Source organism: Rhamphochromis longiceps, linkage group LG22 (genome assembly GCF_057381845.1).
Source record: "Rhamphochromis longiceps isolate RC_006_pf linkage group LG22, R_longiceps_female_GT1.1, whole genome shotgun sequence".
Classification (NCBI taxonomy): Eukaryota; Metazoa; Chordata; class Actinopteri; order Cichliformes; family Cichlidae; genus Rhamphochromis; species Rhamphochromis longiceps.
The window spans coordinates 8886511-8911248 of record NC_140577.1 but is presented as its reverse complement, the minus strand read 5'-3'; the positions used below and the strand labels follow the sequence as shown (position 1 = coordinate 8911248).

The 24738-nt window shown below is 40.6% G+C and overlaps 1 protein-coding gene across 4 annotated transcripts; it reads right to left on the bottom strand.

Annotated features, from left to right (window-relative positions):
• Window positions 1-4815: 4815 nt before the first annotated feature.
• LOC146643368 (coxsackievirus and adenovirus receptor homolog) lies at window positions 4816-18969 on the bottom strand. 4 transcript variants are annotated; one of them, XM_085395213.1, is made up of 7 exons: window positions 18439-18969; window positions 12779-13138; window positions 12314-12398; window positions 6553-6745; window positions 6202-6292; window positions 6005-6042; window positions 4816-5918 (listed from the first exon to the last, which is right to left on the bottom strand). In XM_085395213.1, the coding sequence occupies exons 1-4, from the start codon at window positions 18653-18655 to the stop codon at window positions 6724-6726; spliced, it is 684 nt and encodes a 227-aa protein (XP_085251339.1). In that variant the 5' UTR covers window positions 18656-18969; the 3' UTR covers window positions 4816-5918; window positions 6005-6042; window positions 6202-6292; window positions 6553-6723. The 4 variants fall into 4 exon arrangements, with proteins under 4 accessions (XP_085251339.1, XP_085251337.1, XP_085251341.1 ...); XM_085395211.1 differs by having other exon boundaries at window positions 4816-5890; XM_085395215.1 differs by lacking the exon at window positions 18439-18969 and adding an exon at window positions 17074-17307 and having other exon boundaries at window positions 4816-5890.
• Window positions 18970-24738: the final 5769 nt, after the last annotated feature.

Genomic DNA, 24738 nt, shown 5'->3' with positions numbered 1-24738 from the left:
GCTGCCTTGCAGTGGCTCATGTCTTTTAAAGAGCCAGAGCACCAGCTAGCATGCAAAAATGCAGACGCACTTTCCTGCAGACCCTGCAAACAGGAGTGTAGTGGCAGGTTCGGAGAAACAGCCTTCCTGATGGGGACTTGTTGCGGTGGATGTAGCAAAGTGGAGATGAAAACAGGAGAATACTGACTTCAACCCAGTACTATGGTGTATTGAGGAGCAGTGACAGCCTCAATGGGAGGAGATTGCCACACTGTCTTGGGCCCCAAAGGGACTCGGGTACATGTTTAATACTTTACAGCTTAATAATCGGGCACTGCAAAGGGGCTTTACTTTTTATTTAAAAACTAAACCTTACGTTACCTTTTAATACAGTGTTATTTGTATTAAATTATTTGTTTAAATCCAGGTAATTTTACCGACTATTTTCTTCCTTATTCACATGCTCATATTTTGATATATTTTGTCATCTTCATCTAATTACAAAACTAGTATTTAAAATGCATTGAGATTTTTATAAAGTTTTTTTTTTAATTTGTTGGGGGTTTTTTTGTATAATTAAGTAGCTTTTCTTTACTTAGATTAATATTTAGTTTTATTTCCTCTTCCACAACTCTACACTGCTTTATTAATAAAGATTACTGCATTTCTAAACATGGGATTCTTCAGATTGTTGGTATTTATGAAGTGCTTTTTATTTTAGTGACCACTCAAAGTGCTTTACACTTCACGGAGTAGTAACCCACACAACACTTCATTCCATTCAAAAGTTGTCACTTACTGATTTCTACATCATGACCAATTTTGTACACTTTGGCATGTAGACTGCACAAGACAACATGTTCTACCTTCTGAGTCATATTTTGTGTAGGCATTTTTTTTTTGGGGGGGGGGGGGGGCTTCAGAATATTGCATGGCAGAAAAAAAAATTGAACCACTGGTGTATTTATTTATTGGAATGCCCACTACTTGGCATGGAGTAGCATTGAAGGTACAACATACAAGCAGTGGCATGTTTGATATAGGCGACATGGGCAATTGCCCAGGGCGACATCATCGCATCGGCAAAAAAAAAGTTGCTTGCACCCATGCTGCCCACATCATGCCAGCGCATTTTGGGGATTGCATGGGTACCGATCGGTTTTCTATTGCCCATTTGCCGGGAGTAAAGGCGCCCTGCATTTGCAAGGTACGCCTGCTGCTTGCCACACAGGGAGGAGAGGGGTGGGGCAGTGGGGGATTCTCTGGCTGGCCGGAGCAGCATCAAATAACCAGCTCGCAAAATAAAACAAAATAAAAAAAACCAACAAATTAGGGCTGTCAATGTTAACCCCGTCATCACGGTTAACACGATTAAAATTTTAAAGCAATTAATCCATCTGGAGTGCAGAATGACTCAAAATCCCTGAAATGTCTCTGTCAACGCAATTTGAGCAGTTCATCCATTCTGCGCTCCAGATGGGTGGATTGCGTTAAAAAGAATGTAATCGCGTTAATCGTGACGACAACGTTAACGTTGACGGGCCTACAACAAACACAGAAACTGAAGACATCATGATATAGACTTATAATTTGCACCGATGTGTTTTCTAAAGTCTGTCACACACATATACGCGAAAAGTGAGCGTGAGAGCCCTCGATACGCCTGCTTGCTGCTGCTGCACTGAAGTCTCACACACAACCTGTCGAAAGGGGATGGGGCGGGCTGCTTCCAAATAGTACACACTTCATTCATAATATTGTCAATCCAAGCCCATTATGTATTCATTATTTTTCAAGGGTTGTGTGAAATCCCAGAAAAAAATTATACAAGGTGTAGGTCTGTTAGTCTATTGGTCCATGTTGTGGGGTTGGAGGGAGTGGGAGTGTTTTACACAGGGCACCAAACAGGCCAGGACCTCCCCCTGCACATCATATTCAAAGATTCATTAAATCATTAAAGATAATCTGTGATAGTTCACAGTTCATAGTTGACTTCACTATCCAATAAAGACAAAAAAGAAGTATTGCAGTGGTTGGAGCTGAAACTTTGCAGACATGTAGTGTAAGTTGCAGAGAAGAGGAATTTGTGGAGACTTTCATGTCAACTATCAAAGATTTTTTTTCTTGTAAAATTATGTTTATTAAAATAACCTTGCTGAATTTGAGCAGAAATTTCCTTTAATTTCTCTGGAACCTTGGACCATTTTGTGATGAAAGTTGGCACACATGTAGAGAAGGTAACTGAGATTCAACTGACATTCTCGTGTCAACAATAAAAGATGGTTTTTAATTACTTTTTTATTTAATGTTATAATCGATTGAGCATGTTAAATTTGACCAGAAGTCCTTTAATTTCTCCAGAATTGAGATGAAACACACATATAGTGTGGGTGTCAAAGAAGAGGAATACGTTCAGAAATTCATGTCAAGTATCACAGATGATTTTTAATACATTTTTAACATGAAATTATCACATTCCTTTAAGTTTTTAAATTTGAGCAGTCCTGTCCTTTAATTTCTGTGAAATTAAAGGTCCTTTAATTTCACAGAAATTAAAGGACTGTGAAAGCAGTTTCTGATAAAACTTGGCCCAGGGGAGGAATGTCTCGAAATCTTGACATCAACTATCAAGGATGATTTTTAATGAATTTTTGAGAAGCTGTGTTGAATTTGTGCATGACTGTCCTTTATTTTTTGTGGAATATTGCAGTTAATAGAGATGAAACTTTCAGGTTTTTATTCAAGTTAAAAAAAAAAACTGCAAACAACACCTCATTAAGAATCATTCAAAGTTACATGTGCAGTACTCCATACAGCTTATATCCTTTGAGAGGAATGATTTGAAGCATTAATATTATTTGTTGTCCAATATGCAGCAGCTCAAACACTGGTGATAACACCTCCGTATGTTTGTCTGTTTTCCTGCCGGTGACCACGATGCAGCAGCAGACTGAACCTGGAAACCTGGTCCATCATCTCTATATGGTAAAGATTATACTGGAAAGTCTGTTAGTATATACATGGCTTTGTCATTTTTTTAATAAACAGCTAATGTCAGCTGTCAGCAGAATTGTAGAACTTAAAAAAAAAATCTAAGCGCAGAACTTCAGATCCTGACGTGTGTGAGGACCAATTTGTGAGGACAGGGAAGGATCAGCTCTATATCAGATTAGAGGGATAAACTTTATATTTCACGGTTTGTGATTATTCTCTTTGTGATGATTCTCTTCTCTTTGTAATTACAAGAGCTGCCCTTAGATTCAGATCTCAGCAGCACCCAATGACAGCTGACAGACCATCCAACATGTTCACATGTTGACTGCAAAATTAACAGATGAAAACAGTACAAAGGTTAAAGTACGACATATGTTGTCAGTGAAAACTGCAGCTGTTTTATTGATAAAGTTAAAGACAAATAGATTAATAGTCCATATAACTGTGTCAATATATAGCAGCATATCAGAATCCTTTAACAATCCCTAAGGAAATTACGTAAAGCATCATTGCCTCAGGTGAGGCTCGAACTCGCAACCTCGGCATTGCATTGGAGGTTACTGTCATATAAATACCACACGCTGACCGATTGTGCCACTGGAGCCTAAAAACAGTAACTCAGTTTGGTGTTTCAGAAAGCTGCTGATCTCAGACCTGCACAGCTTCAGCTACATGAAGAGGACATGATATTTTCTCTGACAGCATTAAATAAAACTTGATGAAGGTCAAAGGTCATCATTTGTATGTTAAACTAAAAACTTCTAAAAATCTTTTACACTAGGTTTTGCTAGTAGTGTAGAGAATTATCTGAGTACATCTAAAATTAAAAAAGCAAAGGTCTCCATCACAGTGTTCATGAAATGCTGGGTTTATCCATCTTCTGCGGTGGGCCTATGGTGGAGCTCTGAAAAATTCCCTGTAAGGGAGCTGCTGGCGAGTCCTGCTTGATCCCTGCGATGAGCTTCAGTGTTCCTGGCATTTCTTAAATGATGCCTCTCTCAGTGGGTCAACAGAACATTTGGCACAGGACAGCTGTGAAGAAACTTTCTTGCCCGGAAAACAGAGGCTGGATGTCCACCAAAAGATATGTTGTCTGTGCACAACCTCCTTGATTCAGACAAGTTTCCCTCTCTGAAGGCAACCATCCAAGTTGCCCTAAAGGTGCCTGTAAGCAGCTGCTCATGGGGAAGGTCCTTTAGTGTACTGTGTGAGCTGCACTCCCGGCTGCGTCAAACAACGGGTCAGAAAAGACTTCAGTCTTGCAGTCATGACTATTGAAAAAAAGACATGCTTCAGGATCTGAGTCAAAACAGAGTGATTGACCGATTTGCCACTCTTTAAAAACCGACGGCAATTTTTGATGCTTCCACCCACCAAGTAATTGGTGATTGCAGCCATAAAAATGGTGTACTTTTACAGTTTTTTTCTTGTTGTTAATGCAGTAAACACATATCCCGTGTTTTCTTGTTGTACTGTATTTAAAACAGACTGAAATAAAACAACAAATCAATTGGTGGCCTAAGATGTTTAATCTGTCCAAAGAAGGTGAAAAGCAATTTCTCAGTCTTTGTTTTCTGTTTGTAAAATTTGGTGCTCATGCGCTACGTTCATTCATATAGTGTGCATCACTCATTAATTTAGCTGAAACTCCCCACATGGATTTGGCATACCAAATAGAAACAAGTGTTGCTGCTGCTGAGCCATCTCTGGGTCCTCCACCAACCAAAAAACTCAAGTTCTGTGTGGAAGCATTTTACAGTCAGTGCTGCAGATGAAACCAAAGTGATATATAATGTGTGCAAAAGTCAAATCAGCAGAGGCAGACATATCAAACACCTGTCATAATGTTCACAATGGTATTTTATTAGTTGTTGGTTTAACCATGGATGAGGCAATGGTTGTTATGTTATTTCCTTTTCAATGACGTTACATGTTCATTGCTGGATTTATGGAAGAAAACATCAACTAATATCATCATCATTTATTTATACTGCATATCCATAATTATTATAATGGATATAATTAAAGTATACTTACACTTCTAAATAACGTTATAGTGTAACACCAAAAAATGGATATTTACACCTATTTTGAATTTTACTCGAATACAAATACTCTTCCCCCCCCTTAACAAATGCAAACACAGATAAAAATACCAGCTGCTTTGCACATCTCCAGCAGGAAGTTAGCTCGCTAGTTTCCAGTTAAATGCGATATACCATATTCTGAAACGTACAGCTCTGCTATCACTTCCAACATAACTGAAGACAGAAAACTAAACAGTGACTTTTTTCCACTAGATAAAAGTTAACGGGAGAGTACCCAATGGTTAGGGACAATTCCAATCGCATGTCAGGATGCTGTAAATGGACCAAAGTTCAGTCAGATTGCAACGACAAGGGAATGGAGCAAGAGAATTCAACATTAATGAATTAATGGTACGAAAGTGGAGGAAGCAAGAAGAATTTGAGTAAAGTTTGACTTATCTGAATGTTTTGTTTTGCTTAATGCGCCTTATAATCCGGTGCGCCTTATGTATAAAAACAGACCAGTTCATCAACAGTGCGCCTCATAATCCCGTGCGCTTTATGGTCTGAAAAATACGGTAGATATAAAAAAATTGATATTTACTGATAAATGACCAGAATTATGATATTTCAGGACCTTGTGAATTGGAATCGAATTGATTCTAGGAATCAGTGATGATACCCAGCCCTAATCACAAGCCTGCGAAGAAAAGTGTGAGCTAGATTTTTCCTAGATGTGGCATGGTGCTGTTTCATAGTTGGAAGAATTTGGAGAATTTCTGCTGGTGAAAACTTCTGTTGAATTTTGTCTTGAAGGTGAAGTCTCTGAAGCAGCTTTTTTGTCTTTGATGCAGCTTCTTTCTGCAGATTTCCTCCAAAATCTCCCATGACTGCAGAGTATAAGCATATACACTTGTGCTGTATGCAAAAACATTATAATACTATAATGTTGATAAAGTAAATAGTCCTTAATATCTTTTTAAATACAATTTGGACTTTCTTACCTTCTTATAATTTCTACTACTGTCACCTTCTGTGGTTTCTGTAAGTTAACAATAAACCAGAATGACATTAGTGTGTGATGGAACCAATATTGTGTCTAATGTTTGTTGCAAATGCATTTGACATTATATCATTAACCATTTTCTGCTCATTTGTATTACTTTATAAATAGAGTATTTATTAAAAATGTTACCATTACCTTGGGAGTTGAGTTTAATTTTTCCTTCTGCTGTGTTTTGGTCACCATTCTTTGACTGTATAACATCACTGTGTTCATTCAGTGGATCACTCTGGAAAAAAAAAAGAGATGACAACAAATGAGCTGTCAAAATGGATGACGTTAGTTTCTGTGTGCATCCTTAAAAATAGTCTGTGGAGTCGCCTGTTAAACTGTGAATTTTTCTCACCAAATCATCTGTATGAGATGTAGAAAATGACAAAAATGGCCCAGAGCCACAGCTGGTAAAACTGAACACCTTATGTGACTATAAAATAAAAAAATTCAATTACTTCCTGCACTGGTATGGATGCTACAGTTATAAGGTCTTACCCTGTCTCCTGCTTGGGTGGTTGAAGGTGACACACTGGGACTCCATGTTGGACATTGGTGATTTGGCCTAAAGACATGTGAGGCAGCCCACGTCCTCAGGACACCCATTTCTTTCTTATTGCCCTGTGAAATTCTGGGATTCAACTACATACAAAGTCCACTTTTATGAATTCATGCTCTAGACTTTCTGTATCTGAAATGAGAGATTAGATAACAAATAAATAAACATTGTTCAAAAACATTCAATATCTGATCACATGTACAGTTTTACCATCTAGTTTCTGTCAGAAGCCTTGGAAAAACCTTTTTCATTACACCAGGTTGGCTCAGAACAAATTTTTCATGTTTCTTTCTTTCACCCGTTTTCAACTAAGCATCTTTACAGTAACCCCACTGATTGTTGCACAAGACAACTTTGACGTCTTCACAGCCCTGTAAGCATTTGGGGGGCACGGACAACAGGTCCTTTCCTGAATGACAGATTTTGCCAGTCAGAAACAACCAGTTTTTCCCAATTTCTACCAGAATGTATAATTTTTCAAGCTTTTGGAGCATTTTTGAATACCTGCAGTAACCTCCATGTACTAAGTGTCATCCAGAACAGAGGTAATGGCTGACCCACCCAGCTCTTCAACCCACTCACAGATGAGGATGCTCGCTTGTGGTACTCAGCAATGGGAGTTGGTGTTCTGACAGGCGCACTCAGTGACGGGCACCATTTGTTGGCATCACGGACAGAGTCACTGAGATTTTCAAGTGTGTTCAGGTCTGGGGAACGTGAAGCTTGGAGATTGCGCAAATATATGCAGATAGCAATATTTTTAATGGGTTGATGGCCTGTCAAATCAAAATCAAATCACTTTTATTGTCACATCACATTTCTAGTACATTGGTACAGCGCATGTGACTGAGATTCTTTTGTGCAAGCTTAACAAGCAACAGTGGTGCGCAAAATACAAGAATGTAAGAAACAAGCCAATTATAAGAGCAGGAATGTGAGAATAAATATATGTACAATTTTAAGGATGTATGCACAAAAAAAAAAAAATGTGTGTATGTCAAAAATAGCCAAGTCAGCAGTTGAATATTGTGCAAAAGAAATGGCATATATGTACAAAATGGAGTGCATAGTATTGGATTTCCGGTAGGTGAGAGTGAGGAGTCTATGAAGTGTCACTGTTCCATTAGGTGGCCTGATGGAAAAAGCTGTTGCTCAGTCTGCAGGTTCAGGACCAGATGGTGCAGTACTTCCTGTCTGACGGAAGTACTTTAAACAGGTTATGGTGGGGGTGACTGGAGTCTTTGATGATCTCCCCCGCTTTCCTCAGGCACCGCTTCCTGTAGATGTCCTGGAGGGAAAGAAGCTCACCTCCAGTTATCTGTTCAGAACATCGCACCACTCTCTGAACAGTTTTGCGGTTGTAAGTGGTGCCGTTGCCATACCAGGTAGCGATGCATCCAGTGAGAATGCTCTCAATGGCACAGTGGTAGAAAGTCCGGAGGATGTGGGCGCTCATGCCGAATCTCTTTAGTCTCGTGAGGAGGAAGAGGTACTGGTGCGCCTTCTTCACTGCTTTGTTTGTGTGTACTGACCATGTAAGACCCTCTGCAAGACGTACATCTAGGAAACAGAAGCTGCTCACTCGCTCCACATGCTATTGATGGTGATATGTGCTTCTTTACCCCTCCGCCAGTCCACTATCAATCCCTTGTCTTTATGACGTTGAGGGTGAGATGGTTCTCTTGACACCAGTGAGCCAAAGCACTGACCTCCTCCCTGTAAGCTGTCTCGTCACCTTTGGTGATAAGACCCACTACTGTTGTGTCATCCGCAAACTTCACGGTGATGCTGGAGTTGCTAGTGGCCGTGCAGTCGGGTAGTGCAGAGAAGTTGAAGTCCCTGACCAGCCTCTTGAAGCATTTGCTCACGATGGGGGTCAGGGCTACCGGTCGCCAGTCATTCAGTGATGAGATGGTGGAGGATTTGGCTACAGGGATGATGGCAGCCATTTTGAAGGAGGCTGGGACTACAGACAGCGAGAGGGGAAGGTTGAAGGTGTGTGTAAACACTCCAGCCAGCTGAGCCGCAGATGACTTGAGGACTGCTAGCTTTGCGCGTATTCACCTGTCTGAAGCACCTCCGCACATCCTCCACAGACACAGTGTGCACGCTGATGTCATACCCAATGCGTACACTGTCCAGTCTTGCTGTGTTTGCTGGGTTGAATCTAGCGTAGAATACATTTAGATCCTCAAAGAGAGAGGCCATGGACTGCGGTCTGCTGATTTTCCCTCTGAAGTCTGTGATTGTGTTTAGTCCCTGCCACATACTCAGAGGATTGTCAAATTGTTGTTCCACTCTGTCCTTGTACTTATATTTCACTGTTTTAATTGTCTTACTGACTTGGCAATGTGCGTGTTTTTAGTCCGATGTGTTCACGGAAGCAAAAGCAGCGTTCTGTGCCGCCAGTGCCGTGTGAACCTTGCTGTTAATCAACGGTTTTTGATTTGGGTAGACCTTAACTGTTCTGGATAGGACAACATCTTCCACGCATTTCCTTATAAATCCGCAGAGTCTGTGTACTCATCAATGTCGTCAGCAGCCATCAAAACAGTCCTGCAGCAAGAACTCTGATTGGTCGGACCAACAGTGGACCGGTCATGATAAAGCCGCCTTTGGGTGCGCGGTTTTCTGACTGCTGATCGTGCTGTAGTTCCCTGAGTACTCGGTCAGTGTCAGCTTGTTGGGGAATGTAAACAGCCGTAATGATCACAGCTGTAAAATCCCCCGGTAGCCAGAATGGCCAGCACTTCAGGTACGGGTGCACGTTCGCATAATCACACCAGCTGTTGTTGAGCATGAAACATGCCTGTGACCTGTCTGTGCAGTGCACGGAGAACCCTGGTAGTTGTATGGCAGAGTCCGGTACCTTGTCCGATAGCCGGGTTTCTGTGAGGCACATCACGCAGCAGTGCCACATCTCTTACTGGAATGAGATCCATGCCCGAAGTTCACACAGCTTGTTCCCCAGAGACTGTGCCGTATCAGTTGAACGAGAACACCAGATCTTCTGCTTCTGCGTTTGCGGCCTCCAGGGGCCCAACACAAAGGCAAGATGAATGGGGGGTCTGCAAACTTGAACTCCAGAGAACGATGAGAGAGTCTAGCTCTTATGTTCAGTAAAGTTTGGTGGTCGTATACAAAAAAAACATAATATATTACTGGTGGAAAAAATAAGGTAAAAGTAAAATCAAACACAAAAAGCAACTGTTGCTTGTGGGAGCTCGTGACAAGGCTGCCATACTCTGTGCCATCTTGGTCTAGAGAAACCACAATTGAGGTTGCAGCTCGGAAGCTTTAAAAAAAAAAAAAAAAAAAAAAAAAAAAAAAAAAAAAAAAAAATCTTTTTCATTACACCAAATTTGCTCAGGATTAATTTTTCCATGTTTCTCCCTTTCACCCGTTTGTCATTGGATAAAGCATCTTTATGGTTACCCAACTGATTGTTGCACAAGACAATTTTGACATCTTCAGAGGTCCAGATCCTACAACAGGTCCTTTCCTGAATAACAGATTTTGCTAGTCAGAAACAATGTCCACATAATCATTAGTAATAGCAAAAGAAAAAAAAAAGTGACCATGAAGGAATTTTTTCCAAGTTTTCATCAGAGTATATTTTTTTAAGCTGTTGGAGCATTTCTGAGTACCCACAGTAACCTCCATGTGTTAACTGTCGTCCTGAACACCGTTAAAGGCTGAACCATACATTCATCTCTTTAACCGAGTGACACTCAACGTGTTAAAAAATTTTTTTAAAAAACAAAAACAAAAAGTAGATCAGGTGCATACTGAGGCAAAAATGAAACGGGTTAGCGGTGGCCCTACCCTAATTGGGTTTGCAGAAATTTGTGACTAATAGCCATCCTTCTGGGTGTCCCTGAATGACAAAGTGTATTGCGTGATCTGAGGAGACATGATAAAAGCCACACCAGCTACATATAATTTTGTTTAGATTACAGTGCCCAGCATTTCAGCAGACTCATGTAACAATACTTACAGTGCAGACATTAAAATAAAACGTACACAACGCATTTAAAAATTCTTTATTTCAGTTTTGCAATAGGTTGCGTATGATGAACGCAGCAATGGTCCTCGACGGGTGATCGCTTGTCGTCGGCAGTGATGGGCGCCGGTCCTTGATAGGTGCTCCCAGTGACCAGCACTGGTCCTCGATGGGTGATCGCTTGTCGTCAGCAGCGATGGGCGCCGGTCCTTGACGGGTGCTCCCAGTGACTGGCACTGGTCCTCAACGGGTGAGCCCTTGTCGTCGGCAGTGATGGGCGCTGGTCCTGGACGGGTGCTCGCTCGATGTGTGACGTCCTCAATGGGTGCATCAGTGACGGGCGGTAGTCGAGGGGTGAACTAGAGACAGATGTCAGTGTTCGCCCAGTGCTCACTAATCGTCCGCAGCGACGGGCACTAGTGTTCGATGGACACTGCCAATGACTGGCTGCTGCCGGCGCTGCCAATGGATGAATGGCTGGCGCTGCCGGTGACTGGTGCTGGTCCCTGACAGGTCCTCAAAGGCCACTGCCAGTGACTGGCTGGTGCCAACAGGCATTCCTAGTGACAGGCCCGGTACTTGAGGGGTCCTCAATGGGTGCTCTAAGCATCAAGAGCCAGACGGGTGCTCCCAGTGACTGCACTGATCCTCGACGGGTGATCGCTTGTTGTCTGCAGCAATGGGTGCCGGCAGCGATGGGTGCTTACTTGTAGTCGGCAGTGATGGGCGCCGGTCCTCGACGGGCGCTCACTTGTCTTCCGCAGTGATTGGTGCAGGTCCTTGACGGTTGCACCCAGTGACTGGCACTGGTCCTCAACGGATGATCCCTTGTCGTCGGCAGTGATGAGCGCTGGTCCTCGACGGGTGCTCGCTCGACGTGTGACGTCCTCAATGGGTGGAGTGACAGGCAGTAGTGCTCGACGGGTGAACTAGAAACAGATGTTGGTGTTTGCCGAGTGCTCATTCATCGTCAGCAACAACGGGCACTGGTGTTCGATGGACGCTGCCAATGACTGGCTGCCGCCGGCGGTGCCAATGGATGAATGGCTGGCGCTGCCAGTGACTGGTGCTGGTCCCTGACAGGTCCTCAAAGGCCGCTGCCAGTGACTGGATGGTGCCGACAGGCATTACTAGTGACAGGTCCGGTACTTGACAGGTCCTCAATGGGCGCTCTAAGCAACAGTCGCCAGACGGGTGCTCCCAGTGACCCTCAACGGGTGATTCCTTGTCGTCTGCAGTGATGGGTGCCGGTCCTTAACGGGTACTTCCAGTTTGGGAGCTGGCCCTCGTCTGCTGCGATGTGTGCCGCCCTTGACTAGTGCTCCCAATGACGGGCACTGGCGCTCAATGTGTGCTCGCTTGTCGTCCTCAGTAATGGGAACCGGTTCTCAATGGGTGCTTGCTTGGGTGCTATTGCGTGCTGCTCAAACACATTTTTAGCATATCAGCTTTAACTAGGAATTAACAGCTCTGCCTGGGGATCCTGATACAGGAAGCTGGAACTGCAACCCAATACTCTCACCTTTTTGACTGTTTTTTTGACCTAGCTTTAAGATTTGTTATATACCTAAATAATTTGCTGGTTGCTTTGTTTCAGATAAGCGCTGTCTCAGATTCTGCTTTTGATTCTTTTTTTCTCTAAAGATCGTAAAGATTATATATAGCTAAACTAAAAATAATAACTAAAAAAAACCCACAGAAGCAGGGCAGTGCAGATCAGTGCAAGGTCTCCTCTGGCTCCGTCTTCCTTCCCACCATTCTCTGGGGTTCCTCCTATGTTAGCTGCAGGTAAGAAACAAGTGTGTAGTGTCAGCTGTCAGGTAGGTAATGAGTAAAGAACAGAACAGAACAGAATCCATTTCATCTTCAAACTGCTGTCAGACATTATCTATTACACTCTGATCACATCACTCAGACCAAAAACTGCTTTCTACAAAGAACAGAAAGGAGACAGCGTACCTTTAAAAGTTTAGTAGTTTTAAATATAAACCACTGGCCCACAGTGCTTCAGAGTGTGAGTGTGTTAGTGATGATTAGAAATGTGTAGGGCATATTAGGAGATGAGCACCCACTTTAGCAAATAAACATCTTATCGGTTTCTCTCTCACGAAAGGAAGGAAGCAGGTTCACCTCTGATTATAAAGTGAAATCAACTGACTCACCTGAAGGAACAACAGTCATGTTGATGGTGCTGATGGGGTCACTACTGAGATGAGCTCTCTTCCTGTGGCCCATTCGTGTTTTAACACGACACTCATATATTCCTTCATCATCTGTCATCAAATTCTCCAGAATCAAAGACACATTGCCATGCTCCATCTCGCTGTCCTGCAGATACACACGGTTCTTAAAAGATAGATGTTGGTAGAATGACTCAAAGTGCCCATCCCGGTACAAAAGAACAAAGTCTGGCTCCAGGTCGGGTCTGCTCCACTCTACAGCTACAATGGGTTTGCTGTTGTTTGTAACTTGGCAAGGCAGAATGACCTTCTTTCCATGCCCAGCTGTGATGTTTATTTGGACTGAAAGAAAAAAAATAACACAGAGCAAGAGAGGTCAAATGGATCAAAGCACAACTTCTAGAGGGGACAATCAGAATGAGGAGCTACAGAGACCTGAAGCAGAGGGAGTAAAGTACATAATGCATACTGGAGTTTGGCAAACTGATGTGTCCTCAACCATTAAAACCCAGGCCCCGCTCCAAAAGGCAAGTTTTAATAACAACTCTGATTTTGTTAAGAGTAGACCCAATTCGGACTCTGTAAACTTAACCTGACCTATAACCTGCATTACTATACCATATTTTTCAGACCATAAGGCGCACTGTCAATGAACGGGTCCTGTTTTCATACATAAGGCGCACCGGATTATAAGGCATTCAGTGAAACAAAACCGTCAGATAAGTCAAACTTTTCTCAACTCATTCTTCTTGCTTCCTCCACTTCCGTACCATTGATTCATTAATGTTAAATTCTCTCACAGCTGCTCTATTCCCATGTTCTACTGCTTGACTGATAGCCTGGAGTTTAAAATCTGCTTCGTAAGCATATCTGTTAACAGGTGCCATTTGGGGGCCTTTACACACACACACACACACACACACAAAATACGGTAATATTATGTTGAAGCACAGTACGTATGAGGCTCCTGACTATGGTAGCCATAATGCTCCGACAATCCATCAAGCGGTGCGGCTTCGTGGCTTACTAAAGTCGTACTAAAACATTTTTGACAGATTTTTGAGCACCGTGTACCACATAAAATCTGTTCGAGGTCAGTAAGCTCAACCAGAATTCATACATAAGGCACACTGTAGATTTGTGAGAAAAATTTATAGTGCACCTCATACTCCAAAAAAAAAAAAAAAAAAAAAAAAAAAAAATGGTAATCACTTTTTTAAATGAATTAATTCATATGAAGCTTAAGATACAAACTACTGATCAATCATTTGTGTGCTATAATTGGTCACAGCTGGATCTTGGAGATTATTTGAAGTTTTGAGTGAAAAAATGGCTTTAAACTCCATTGAGACCAGTTTTAAAGAGAATTTTTTTAAAAATCCAGTCTGCAGGTTGTCTATATTCTGATCACTTTCAATATTTTTCAACCACAAGTATATAATTATGCAACATGACTTTTCACTGCAAGTCACCAAAATTGATCTTTTAACAGCAGTTGCTGTGAGCTGCATTTTGTCCTTGTCAGATTATAGCTGAGTAATGCTTTGGTCAGATGCCAACTTGTTGAGAATAACAGGTAAATAATGACAGAAAAATGCAGAATAAAATGACTCCCCTCTATTTTGAGATAAATACCATGGTCCACACTGACTTAGATTAATATACCTCTGCAATAAAAATGGTGGTCACATTACTTTTCTCCCTGTTGCTATTGTGATTCCTGATTTTGCAGCTTCGTTGATGACGATGTTCTTTCACTTTACGCACACTACGCACTCAAGGTGAAGATATTCAGAGTTGAATTACCTTTTCTGGAACAGGGCCCTGACCATCACAAACTTTTTTCAGACCATTTGAAATCAGTGTGAGTGGTAGTCTACATCCCAAAAAGCAAGTCTAATTCCTGATGTTGTCTGTGAAGGTTCTCAGTCATCCAGGTCATCGTAGTCTAAGGAGCTTGGAAAGAAAAGCGTCTGGACTTCTTTGACTTGCTTGAAGACGTTTCACCTCTCATCCGAGAAGCTTCTTCAGTTCTAAGGGCCAATGGTGGGGAGTCCCAGATTCCTGATGTTATAGTCTACTAACACCAGCCTATGCCAGATGCCCTGAAGAGATCACCAATCTGACACTGAGCTAACCCACAGACACAAACACTGGGAGAACATGGAAATAGGGCTGTGCGATATGACCAAAATCTCATATCCCGATATAAGAATTCTATCGTCCCGATAATGATATAAATCACAAAAATGTAACATTTTCTGTAAATTCTGTGAATCTCGGGCAGCTCGTCTTGCGGAAAGTGTTTCCAGCTGCGCGTCATGTAGCTGGAGTCGAGTGTTTTAACCGATGGATGAAACTATACATTTTTAGACATAAGTTGTAACGGCCGCCGTTTTCTTTGTGAGTATTTATTACACGGCGTGCTGTGGGGAAAAGCCTGTTCTAACGTTTGAGTCTAAGGTTTATTTTTTAGCACCTGGCGGCTCTTTTTTACTTCTCATCCGTAAATAATCTGCTCTTTCACGTGATTCAGTTTATTTTGAAAAGTCTCAACAGGATCTTGAGCTTTATTGTGAAAGGTTTATGTGGAACATAAACAAGCGGCCACACGATGGTGTTACCGTCGTTGTTGCTAACCACAACGCATAAAAACAGGCGCTTGTCCATCCGTAGTGTGGTTATATAAGAGAAAGAGAGAACTTTAAGAAATTAATATAGCCACTACAGTGACCATCAAAACCATGAAAAAAAATATTGCCGTAAACAGTTTATTTTGCGACACCATGAAACAAACAATAGCGTAAAATGAAACGATAGATGTTTTTATATCGTCATCCGATATATATCGTTATATCGAACAGCCCTACATGGAAGCTCCACACATAAAAGCCCAAGATGATGGAGTCAATCTCAGGACTTCTTGCTGAGGCAACAGTGCTAACCACCATACCACCGTGCTGCCAGGCTAGTAGACTAAATGAATCATGTAAGCTGTGAATTTGTATACTAAGGATGAGAGTGTGTATAGTGTATTAAAGGAATCAAATAAAGTTAAATAAGCATATTAAGAAGATAACTGGAAACCATTTCACTCAGATGTTCAATTCATCATTATTTCCATACATGGTGCTCCATAATATCAGAGTAAGATATAAAGCAATGTGGTGAAAGCATTCCAGGTAATATAAGTCTCCACTCACTGTATGTTTCTGTGTGTGTGTGTGAGAGAGAGAGAGCGAGCGAGTCCTCACGATAAACACGATTAAATTTTTTAATGCGCACAGCTAATGCAGCTTCATCAACAAGCATTTGGGTGCACTCTGAGGAGGGTGCATTTGCTCGCAGATGAAAGGGGGTGCTGTTAAAACAGCGCTATTATTATTATTTTTTTTTCTGTTGACTGCTTCTATTAACTCCATCATTATTAGCAAACTTACTAATGGGTAAATAAATAAATAAATCGCCCTTGTAAAATATATATAAAATAAAATATAATATAAAATATTATATATCAATTTGTCCAATTGCCCAACCCTAATGCAGTATCCTGTAGGTTCAAAAGAAAAAAAAAGTGTAAGGAAGGTTCCAGAAGCATGGGGTCAACCAAAAAAGGACTTCCTGGTTATGTGACAGCACTGATCTAAGACAACCAAACCCCGATGACATCATAACAATACGTCAACGTCAATCACAAAGTAAATATGGACAAGAACTCACACACAGGCAGAGGAGAGATCGGGATCTGCTCGGCTTGTTTGTGTATTTGACTTCTCACATTATTTGACTTTGTCCAAGTCTCTGGTATTCCTGACAGGTGGTGTTACTGCCAATTCTAAACCATACATATTCCCCAACACACGCACACACAGAGAAACAGCGAAGGGCTCAAAGTTTTGCCATATCTAAGAATCAAAATAACATCTGGATTTTTTTCTTTTTCTTTTAAGACAGGCTGATTTTAACGCTCTCCTCCCACCATGATTTCTATATTCCGGCTGTTTGTATGTGTGTGAGTGTGAGGAGCTTCAGTCTCTCATCATAAGCCACCGTGAGTCTTTACATGCTGGAACAAACGTATTTATCAGACACCGCTGAGGCAGATGTCAAAAAGTTTCTTTTCGGTTCTAACCCAGCTCTCTGACGTGAAACCTGACAGGTCGATAAACATGCACACCTACACATTTACATAATAATGCGAACTTATTTCTCAGTGAGTTCCAGTTATTTTACAAATCATTTCAAAACAAATGCATTTAAAATCAGCTCAACCTCACCTGCACAGCCCAGCGGGAAGAAGACGGACAGTAAACCCAAGCAGAGGAACAACATGAGAGTCCCAGCACTCATGTCCTTATTGTGAGCTCTCCTTCGACTATAAAACATTGTATGTTTCCTAAACGATAAATGTCCGGCGAAAAACGAGTGTGTTTGTTTGTTTTATTAAAAACTTAATAATCCTTTCCCTGCACGTATCTCCGGTGCGTCCTCCTCGTCGTCGATGGATCCACTAAAAGCCGGTGAAAACTGGATTCTCACACGTCCCGCCAACTTAACCGAAATACTATAAACCAATAAACAGGAGGGCTCCCATCAGCTGATATTACCTGTGAATACATATTGGTTGAAAGTACACATGTGTACATGTGGATGTCTGGGATAGGTCAGTTAAATGAGCCGTAATAGTTGGGTTGCGGTCACGTGGTTCTGATGACGTGCGGAGGCAGCGCGATTTTTGAGTGGAGGGCGGAAGTAAACATGGAGGACACTGTGGAGAGTCAGGAGAGCAGCTATTGTGCAACTTTAGACCCCGTTTCTCGGGAGAGATATAAACAGATAGTTAAAAAATATATCGGACGTGATCCGTATTCTTTGAAAATGTCCGAATACACCACAGAAGTAAAGGATTTGCCTACTATCGAGGCTGTGGATATCACCAACTACTTGGTCCTCCAGACTTCTTACTACACTAGGCAGCAAATGAAAGCTTTCAAGAGTCTGGAGGCGTACAATTTTTTTTGTCAGCGGGTGGGTCCACAACCTTGGAACAAAACGTCTCCGTGATGGATACAGTTTGGTGTTTGCAAGGGTGAGTGTTTGTTCTTATATTGCTTTATCTTAAACACGCTAACAGTTAGCGGTAGCGGCTTTAACGTCAACAAACATGCCACATCCTTAGGACTTCGTTAGAGTGACAGTTGTTTGTTTCAAGGTAAACCATTCTCAGCGGTCTAACGAGACACCTCTGAAGACTTGGGTAATTGCAAAGGAGGATGGCGAAGTGATTGCAGCTCATTGCAATTGTATGGCAGGGTTAGTAGCCTGTTCTCCACTGTCACTAGGCTCAAATCCGGACTCTCAGCCGTCTGTTGCATATCCAAAATCGCCTCTGCACATCGATGCTGTTCTGCCTTAAGCTTCATTCTTTTCTCTCGTTTGAGAACTGATTCCGATCTGGGTTTTCGTTCGTAGCCGAGATTGACCGTCGGAGCCCAGTCCTCCGACTCTTCGTCATCCAAAGCACTTGGGCAGCCTATAGTCCCAATCAAGTCAATATTAGACTACTAACTTAAAAGCACTAAGTAAACGAGAATTTAACGACAACCTAATGCTAATAAGTTCGTTTGCAAACATAACATTACCTCTGACGAAGTGGTCGCTGCAGACACGGGCATTGGCAGACTCTGCTCCTCCCGACTGTAAACGTAAATTTAAAATCCATTTTTTCCTACGTTTTTCGGTTAGAATTTTCCATTTTTCTCCTCTTCGTTGGGCTATTTTTGGTACCCTAAAATACCGTTTATCAGTTTCTCTTGTCGACCTACTGGAGCATCCGTAAACACAACAGGACATAGGCATTTTGCTTACTGTCTGTGATTTTGCGCTTATCTTGTTCACTTCCGACCGCCAGTCAAATTTCGCGCTTTACGTCGACGTCACGTCTACGTCAAATGAAACCTAGCTATTTAAGTCAAGCCAGCCGCCTCTTATCCGTCGCATAAATTTTCTTGCGCTTCTACACTAGCCTTTACGGCAGCGCCTTTTCTCCTTCGTTTCCGATCGCAAATAATAGACCTATGCACACATACAAGTGTTATAAGTTATAAGTGACGTCAAACTTTCAACACATTATGTCTGTGAAGGTTCTCAGTCATCCAGGTCATCGTTGTCAAAGGAGCTTGCAAAGAAAAGCGTCTGGACTTCTTTAAGTTTCTTCAGAACTGAAGAAGCTTCTCGGATGAGAGGTTAAACGTCTTCAAGCAACTTAAAGAAGTCCAGATGCTTTTCTTTGCAAGCTCCTATGACTTTCAACACATTTCTCCTCTGGTCCACCTACTGTACAATCTGTGCCAAGCAGAGGCGGAGCCAGACATTTGAAACACCCGGGGCTTAGCCCTAAAGGGTAGTATGCATGTGGGATTTTTTTTTCTTTTGTGGGGGGGGGATTAATTGGCTCTGTTTTGAGTTTTGTTCAAAAAAGAATGACTTCATATAGGGAAAAATATATATCACATGTGCAGGACACCTTAAACTAGTTTTTTAATTAAGCAGCAAGGCAGAACAAAATCGGGGCTGTATCAAGACATGAGGACTAAACCCCAATTCAACCAGACCCAAAACTGATCCGGAATTAAAACAGGACTACAACAGTTCAAAATCAGGGCTACTGAGGATTTAACCAAGACAGAACCAGAATCAGAACTAGATGATAGTAGCACTAAAAATCATCATAGACCTGCACTACACTTATTTTTTTAATTCTACCAAAGTCCACTATTTAGATTTAGAAAAGTTTATATAATTATTTAGCCTTGTTGTGCAAACAAGCCTGCATAACTTAATAAATATAGAATTTGAAAAATAGCAAACCTAAAAAGAAACACTAGGTACGAGATACATGAGTAGGGGAGACCGGGGATAGTTGTAACGTGGGTCAGTTGTAACACTTCCAATTTCTCCAATCAGGGCTAAGTTTCAAATGATGTGACTCATCCTGTGCATGCCCAATTCAGTTCTGCTATCACATGTGAAAAATCAGCACATTTTGTCAAACACAGACAATTTAACATGAAAAAAAGTAATTTGTATGCCAAAAAGTAAGTTTTTCTACTTTATTTCAATTTGTAATAGCATTATCTGCTTTGCAGTTAAACTCATCAAACTTAAATTATGTTATTTGTATGTCTATGGGGATATATTCTGTGTAGGTCTTTAGTGCTAATGTTTTAGCCGTTGGCTGCAATGTTAGCTAGTTCATGGCTATAGGAGTCTGGGTCAGTTGTAACAGCAACAGTCTGGGTTAGTTGTAACAATAATGCAGATGTTACAACTTACCACACTATTACTTTAACTTATATTAAACAAGTTGGGGCAACGACATCAGCAGAGAGAGGTTCACTGGTCGCTTTTGTATATGCGGTTAATGCCATTGGCAACACAATTACTTCACTGTTTGTGTTCCCACACATACATTATGCAGACCACTGTGTCAGAGATGGACGAGTAGGAAATACTGGTAGTGGAAATAAATCAGGATGGGTGCAAGAAACAGATTTCCTCATCTTTCTGAAGCACTTTGCAAACCACACCAAGGTAAGCCATGATAAAAAGTAATGGAATTGCGATGCTGGTGAACAACTACATTTTTTCAGCTTCATTGTTATGTTCAAAATTGGTGCAAGAGTTGTAGGTTATAATGCCCACTGAGCCAATGAGGCCAAACTCAAGGAAGACCAACCAAAATTAATGAAATATTCAGTTGCAGAAAATTCCATAATTTGTCTTTTTTGGGGGGTTGGAATATGTTCAAAAGCTAGATTTCTGCATTCTGTCACACACACACATAGCTACATAAATGGCTCTAAGTGCATTCATGTGTTGTATAAACAAAGATTACATGTTAATATTTTGTCAGTACCCTTATTTCATTGTGTTACATTTCACCCCAGGATATGTTACAACTAACCCAGAGTATGGGGTTAATTGTAACATTTCACTCTTTGTGTTTGAGGCCATACCATGCAATGGGTAATTGTGCTGCAGAGGAAATAGCTGCACTATTTAATAGCCGAGACATGTAAATACTTTGCATTACATTTTGAATCCACTACCTTAAAAGAGCTCCAATTTACAGACAGAAATGTCAAAAATGTTACAACTATCCCCGGTCTCCCCTACCTATGATACGATGATACTTTTGGTAAACAACCATTTGACTAACATGTGTGTCTCACCTGCTCTTGTTCCACCTCTGTTCTGTCCTCATTCTCCATCTCCCTCTCTGTTCCTCTCTCTCCCTCTTTGTGCTGACAATCATCAAATATACAGATATTTATGTACTCTTCAGATCAAAACACAAACACTTTTTTAATTGTAACGTCAAATCAGACTAAATGTTTATTTTTTTAGATTGATAAATATAAAAAACATATTGTTAACTTTAAGAGTAAAGAGAGAAACTATCTGTATTTCTTAATTGCAAATGGCACCAAATTGTATTCAAATTGAGCCACATTTATGGAGCTCCACAGTTCTTTTTCTGGTGTTTTGGTTGACATCTCTTGATTTTCCCATGTCAAAGAAACAGGCTCTGTGTTTTGCCTTATATGCATCCACAGCTGTGCCACCAATTTACTCACATGGACTCTACAAACCTATCAGAAGCTTCTTCAGCTCAGAATGGAATCGTCTGAAGTTTTCTTATTAATTAACAAACTTAGTGTATATGTATTCCTAAATTTGATCAAAGTGATAAAAAATAGACAGCTCTGTCTCTCTTTATTCTGACATTTAACTAATTCAAAAGATATTTTAATATTTATCTAAAACAAAAGTTTACTCTAAATTGATGTTGTACAGTAAAAATGTTTTATGTTTTCTCCCTAAAGTGTATGTAAATATCTGGTTACAAATGTGAATATCCTGCTGTGTACTGAAATCCCTCTTGTTTTGCATAGAAATATACTGAACAACATACAAAGCATAATATATAAAACAACATTTACCTGAGTTTTTTCTTTGAAAGAAGCCTCTAATGCCCATTCTTATATTTCAGTACATAACTGAAACCGATTTAGTCGGGGAGGGTAAGAACTGAAAATATGAAATAAACACACATAAGCTAAGACTAAAAAAAAAGTAGCATTTGTTCGGCTTTTCATTTCGCCATTTGTTGATTCACTTGAAGAGCAAGTAACGTAATATGGGTCAAGTGATCAGTTTGATATCAATCTTTCGTGATACACCGTCATATTTACATTATTTGTACAGTACGAATGATTTGCTTTGGTACCTGCTCAAACTTAAGCTCTCCTTAGTATGGCTGGCTCCGTTTCTCCAACAGTGCACTCACAGGCAGCAGCTGCCCCGCCCCCTCGCTCAGTCGCTTAGTGCCTGAGCTCGGATGATACCAATATCAGGGGGGATTCACGCACAGTCGTAAATTCCCACAGTGTGCACTATGTGCTTCGAATATTGTGTGTACTTTTTGTTTTATACAGTTGTCAGCCAGGCATCTAACTATGAAAAAATTACACTCCAAAAGACCCCGGGCTTCTGACAAAACAACCCGGGCGAAAGCCCAGTAAGCCACCCCCACGCTCCGCCCCTGGTGCCAAGTTTCATCCCTTATCAGCAGTGTTGGGTAAGTTACTTTAAAAAAGTAATTAATTACTAATTACTAATTACTTAGACAATATTGTATTTAAAATACTTATGTAATTACTGTGTCGGAAAAGTAACTTAATTACTAAATAAGTAATTTAACTAAATACTTCTTAAAATCCCTATAAACCTTGAGTGGGCAAACAATAGAAATTAAACTCTTTAAATAATAAATACATTTTTTTAAAGACGGAGACTCTACAGTATGCAGTGGTAGCATCTATTCCACAATGTAGCCTGCAATCATTTTTTAAGCTCACCTTCAGACGCTTTCTGTGCTGCTGAAGTAAAATCAAGTTTTGCCTGCTTAGCAGGAGTTGCCGCAGTGTTATCCATGGATGATGAACAAGAATCACTCAGAAGTGTTCGTCTATGCTCTCGTGTCAGGCGCTTCAGTAGATTACTCGTGCTATTAACAGCAGCCGATAGTTTTTTCTCCCCAGGACATAGCTTACATATTACTGTAATATTCTTGTCTGCTTGTTTCAGAAAAGTGAAGAGACGGGAATATGTCCATTTCAAAAAACAGCCACTCGCTTCAGCCGAGTCCGACATCTTCCGCTTTAGAATACAACTATGCAGCAAACTGGCGCGAAATGACGTGCAGCTGCACTACAGCGATGTTAAAGCGGCAGAGTTTACTTCTACATTTAGAAGACAAATGATTGAAATTAAATAATGATATTCAGCGAGTTTAATTATTTTACAATGTAACGCAAGTACATTGTAAGTAACTGTAATTAACATACCTAAAAATGAACAGTAATTAGTTACTCTACTTTTTCAGTGGAAAAGTAATTTAATTACAGTAACCCGTTACTTTGTAACGCATTACACCCAACACTGCTTATCAGGTGAAATATTCCCCCAAAATTAAAGGACAGTTATGCTCAAATTCAATACAGTCAATTAAAAAAATAATAATAATACAATTCATTTGAGGGCGCATTTCTAAAACCCAAGGGAACCTTACAAAGAGAAAAAAAGAGATGAATAAAACAGTAGATTAAAAATAAATTTAAAATAGCAAAACAATAAACAAGATTTGACAACAAGATCTGTATTAAAGCCAGTAGCCAGTTTAAACAAGTATGTTTTCAATTGTGACTTAAATAAGGGAAGGGAATCTATATTTCTTATGACTGGAGGAAGTGAGTTTCAGAGCCGAGGAGCAGCATGACTGAAAGCTCTGTTCCTCATAGTGATAAGACGAGCAGAAGGAACAACAAGATAATTGGCAAATGAAGATCTGAGAGAGTGGGAAACAGGGGTGATATAAAGCAGATCACAAAGATAAGGAGGGGCAAGGTTATGGATGCACTTAAACGTGAGAACTAAAATTTTAAAGTTTATCCCAGCTTCACATCATATTCAAAAACCATAAAATCATTGAAAATCATCCTTGATAGTTGTGAGTTGGTAGTTGAGTTCACTATCCAATAAAGGCAAAAAAGAGAAGTATTGCAGTGGTTGGAGGTGAAACTTTGCAGATATGGAGTGTGAGTTGCAGAGAAGAGGAATTTGTGGAGACTTTCATGCCAACTATCAAAGATCACACACACACATAAAACATATTAAGGATTGTACATTACCAGATGTTATTGTGAAAACTGTACCATACTGAATTTAACAAGATAAATATTTTGTATAAATGTTTTATAGAGGGAGTGTATGCAAATTGCTAACAAGCAGTCATTATAATTCAACATACATTGAGAATAGCAGGCAAATCAACAATACACCTCTTCCAATTAATGGCTAACTGATATTATGCTGAACACAGTCCAAAAGATTCAATAAGCCACATCAGAGTCTACTGTCCGTCTACTGTTTACCATCAGCCAAGTGGCTAACAAAGGTAAACAGACGTTTTCCCAATCCCTGTTAATGAATGTTATCTTGTTTCAGGATACATAATACCTGCCATTATCCAAAGACACGTCTCCTTACCTGTATCTTTTACTCGTTTCTCCTTTTCTTTTCTCTTTTTTTCTAAACTGAGGACCTGATGGCTTTGACCCTTTCTTTTTTTTTTTTTTTTTTTTTTTTTTTTTTTTGCCTGTCCCATTTGGTTCTTTAGCCATCAGAATTGTTGTCTGAAGACCAACAAGGATACCCAATGGATTTACTTTGCCAAATGGATCATCGTGGCATTGCCGTATTGGTCCATTTGATCGACCTTTGTTTTTATTATATTTTATTTTCAGATGTTACAGACGGGACAGACATGAGTGAGGGATAGGAAAGGGAGAAAGAAAGAGGAAGGAAAAGAAAAACAG

Bases quoted from the DNA above. Each gene is read 5' to 3' on its own strand.
- LOC146643368 (XM_085395213.1), bottom strand. From the start codon at position 18,655: ATGCCTATGTCCTGTTGTGTTTACGGATGCTCCAGTAGGTCGACAAGA. The intron at 12,399-12,778 runs GTGAGTCAGTTG...TCTTACCTGCAG, and splicing joins CATGACTGTTGTTCCTTCAG to CTAACATAGGAGGAACCCCA. The intron at 6,746-12,313 runs GTGGGTTTTTTT...CTCTCATTTCAG, and splicing joins ATCTGCACTGCCCTGCTTCT to ATACAGAAAGTCTAGAGCAT.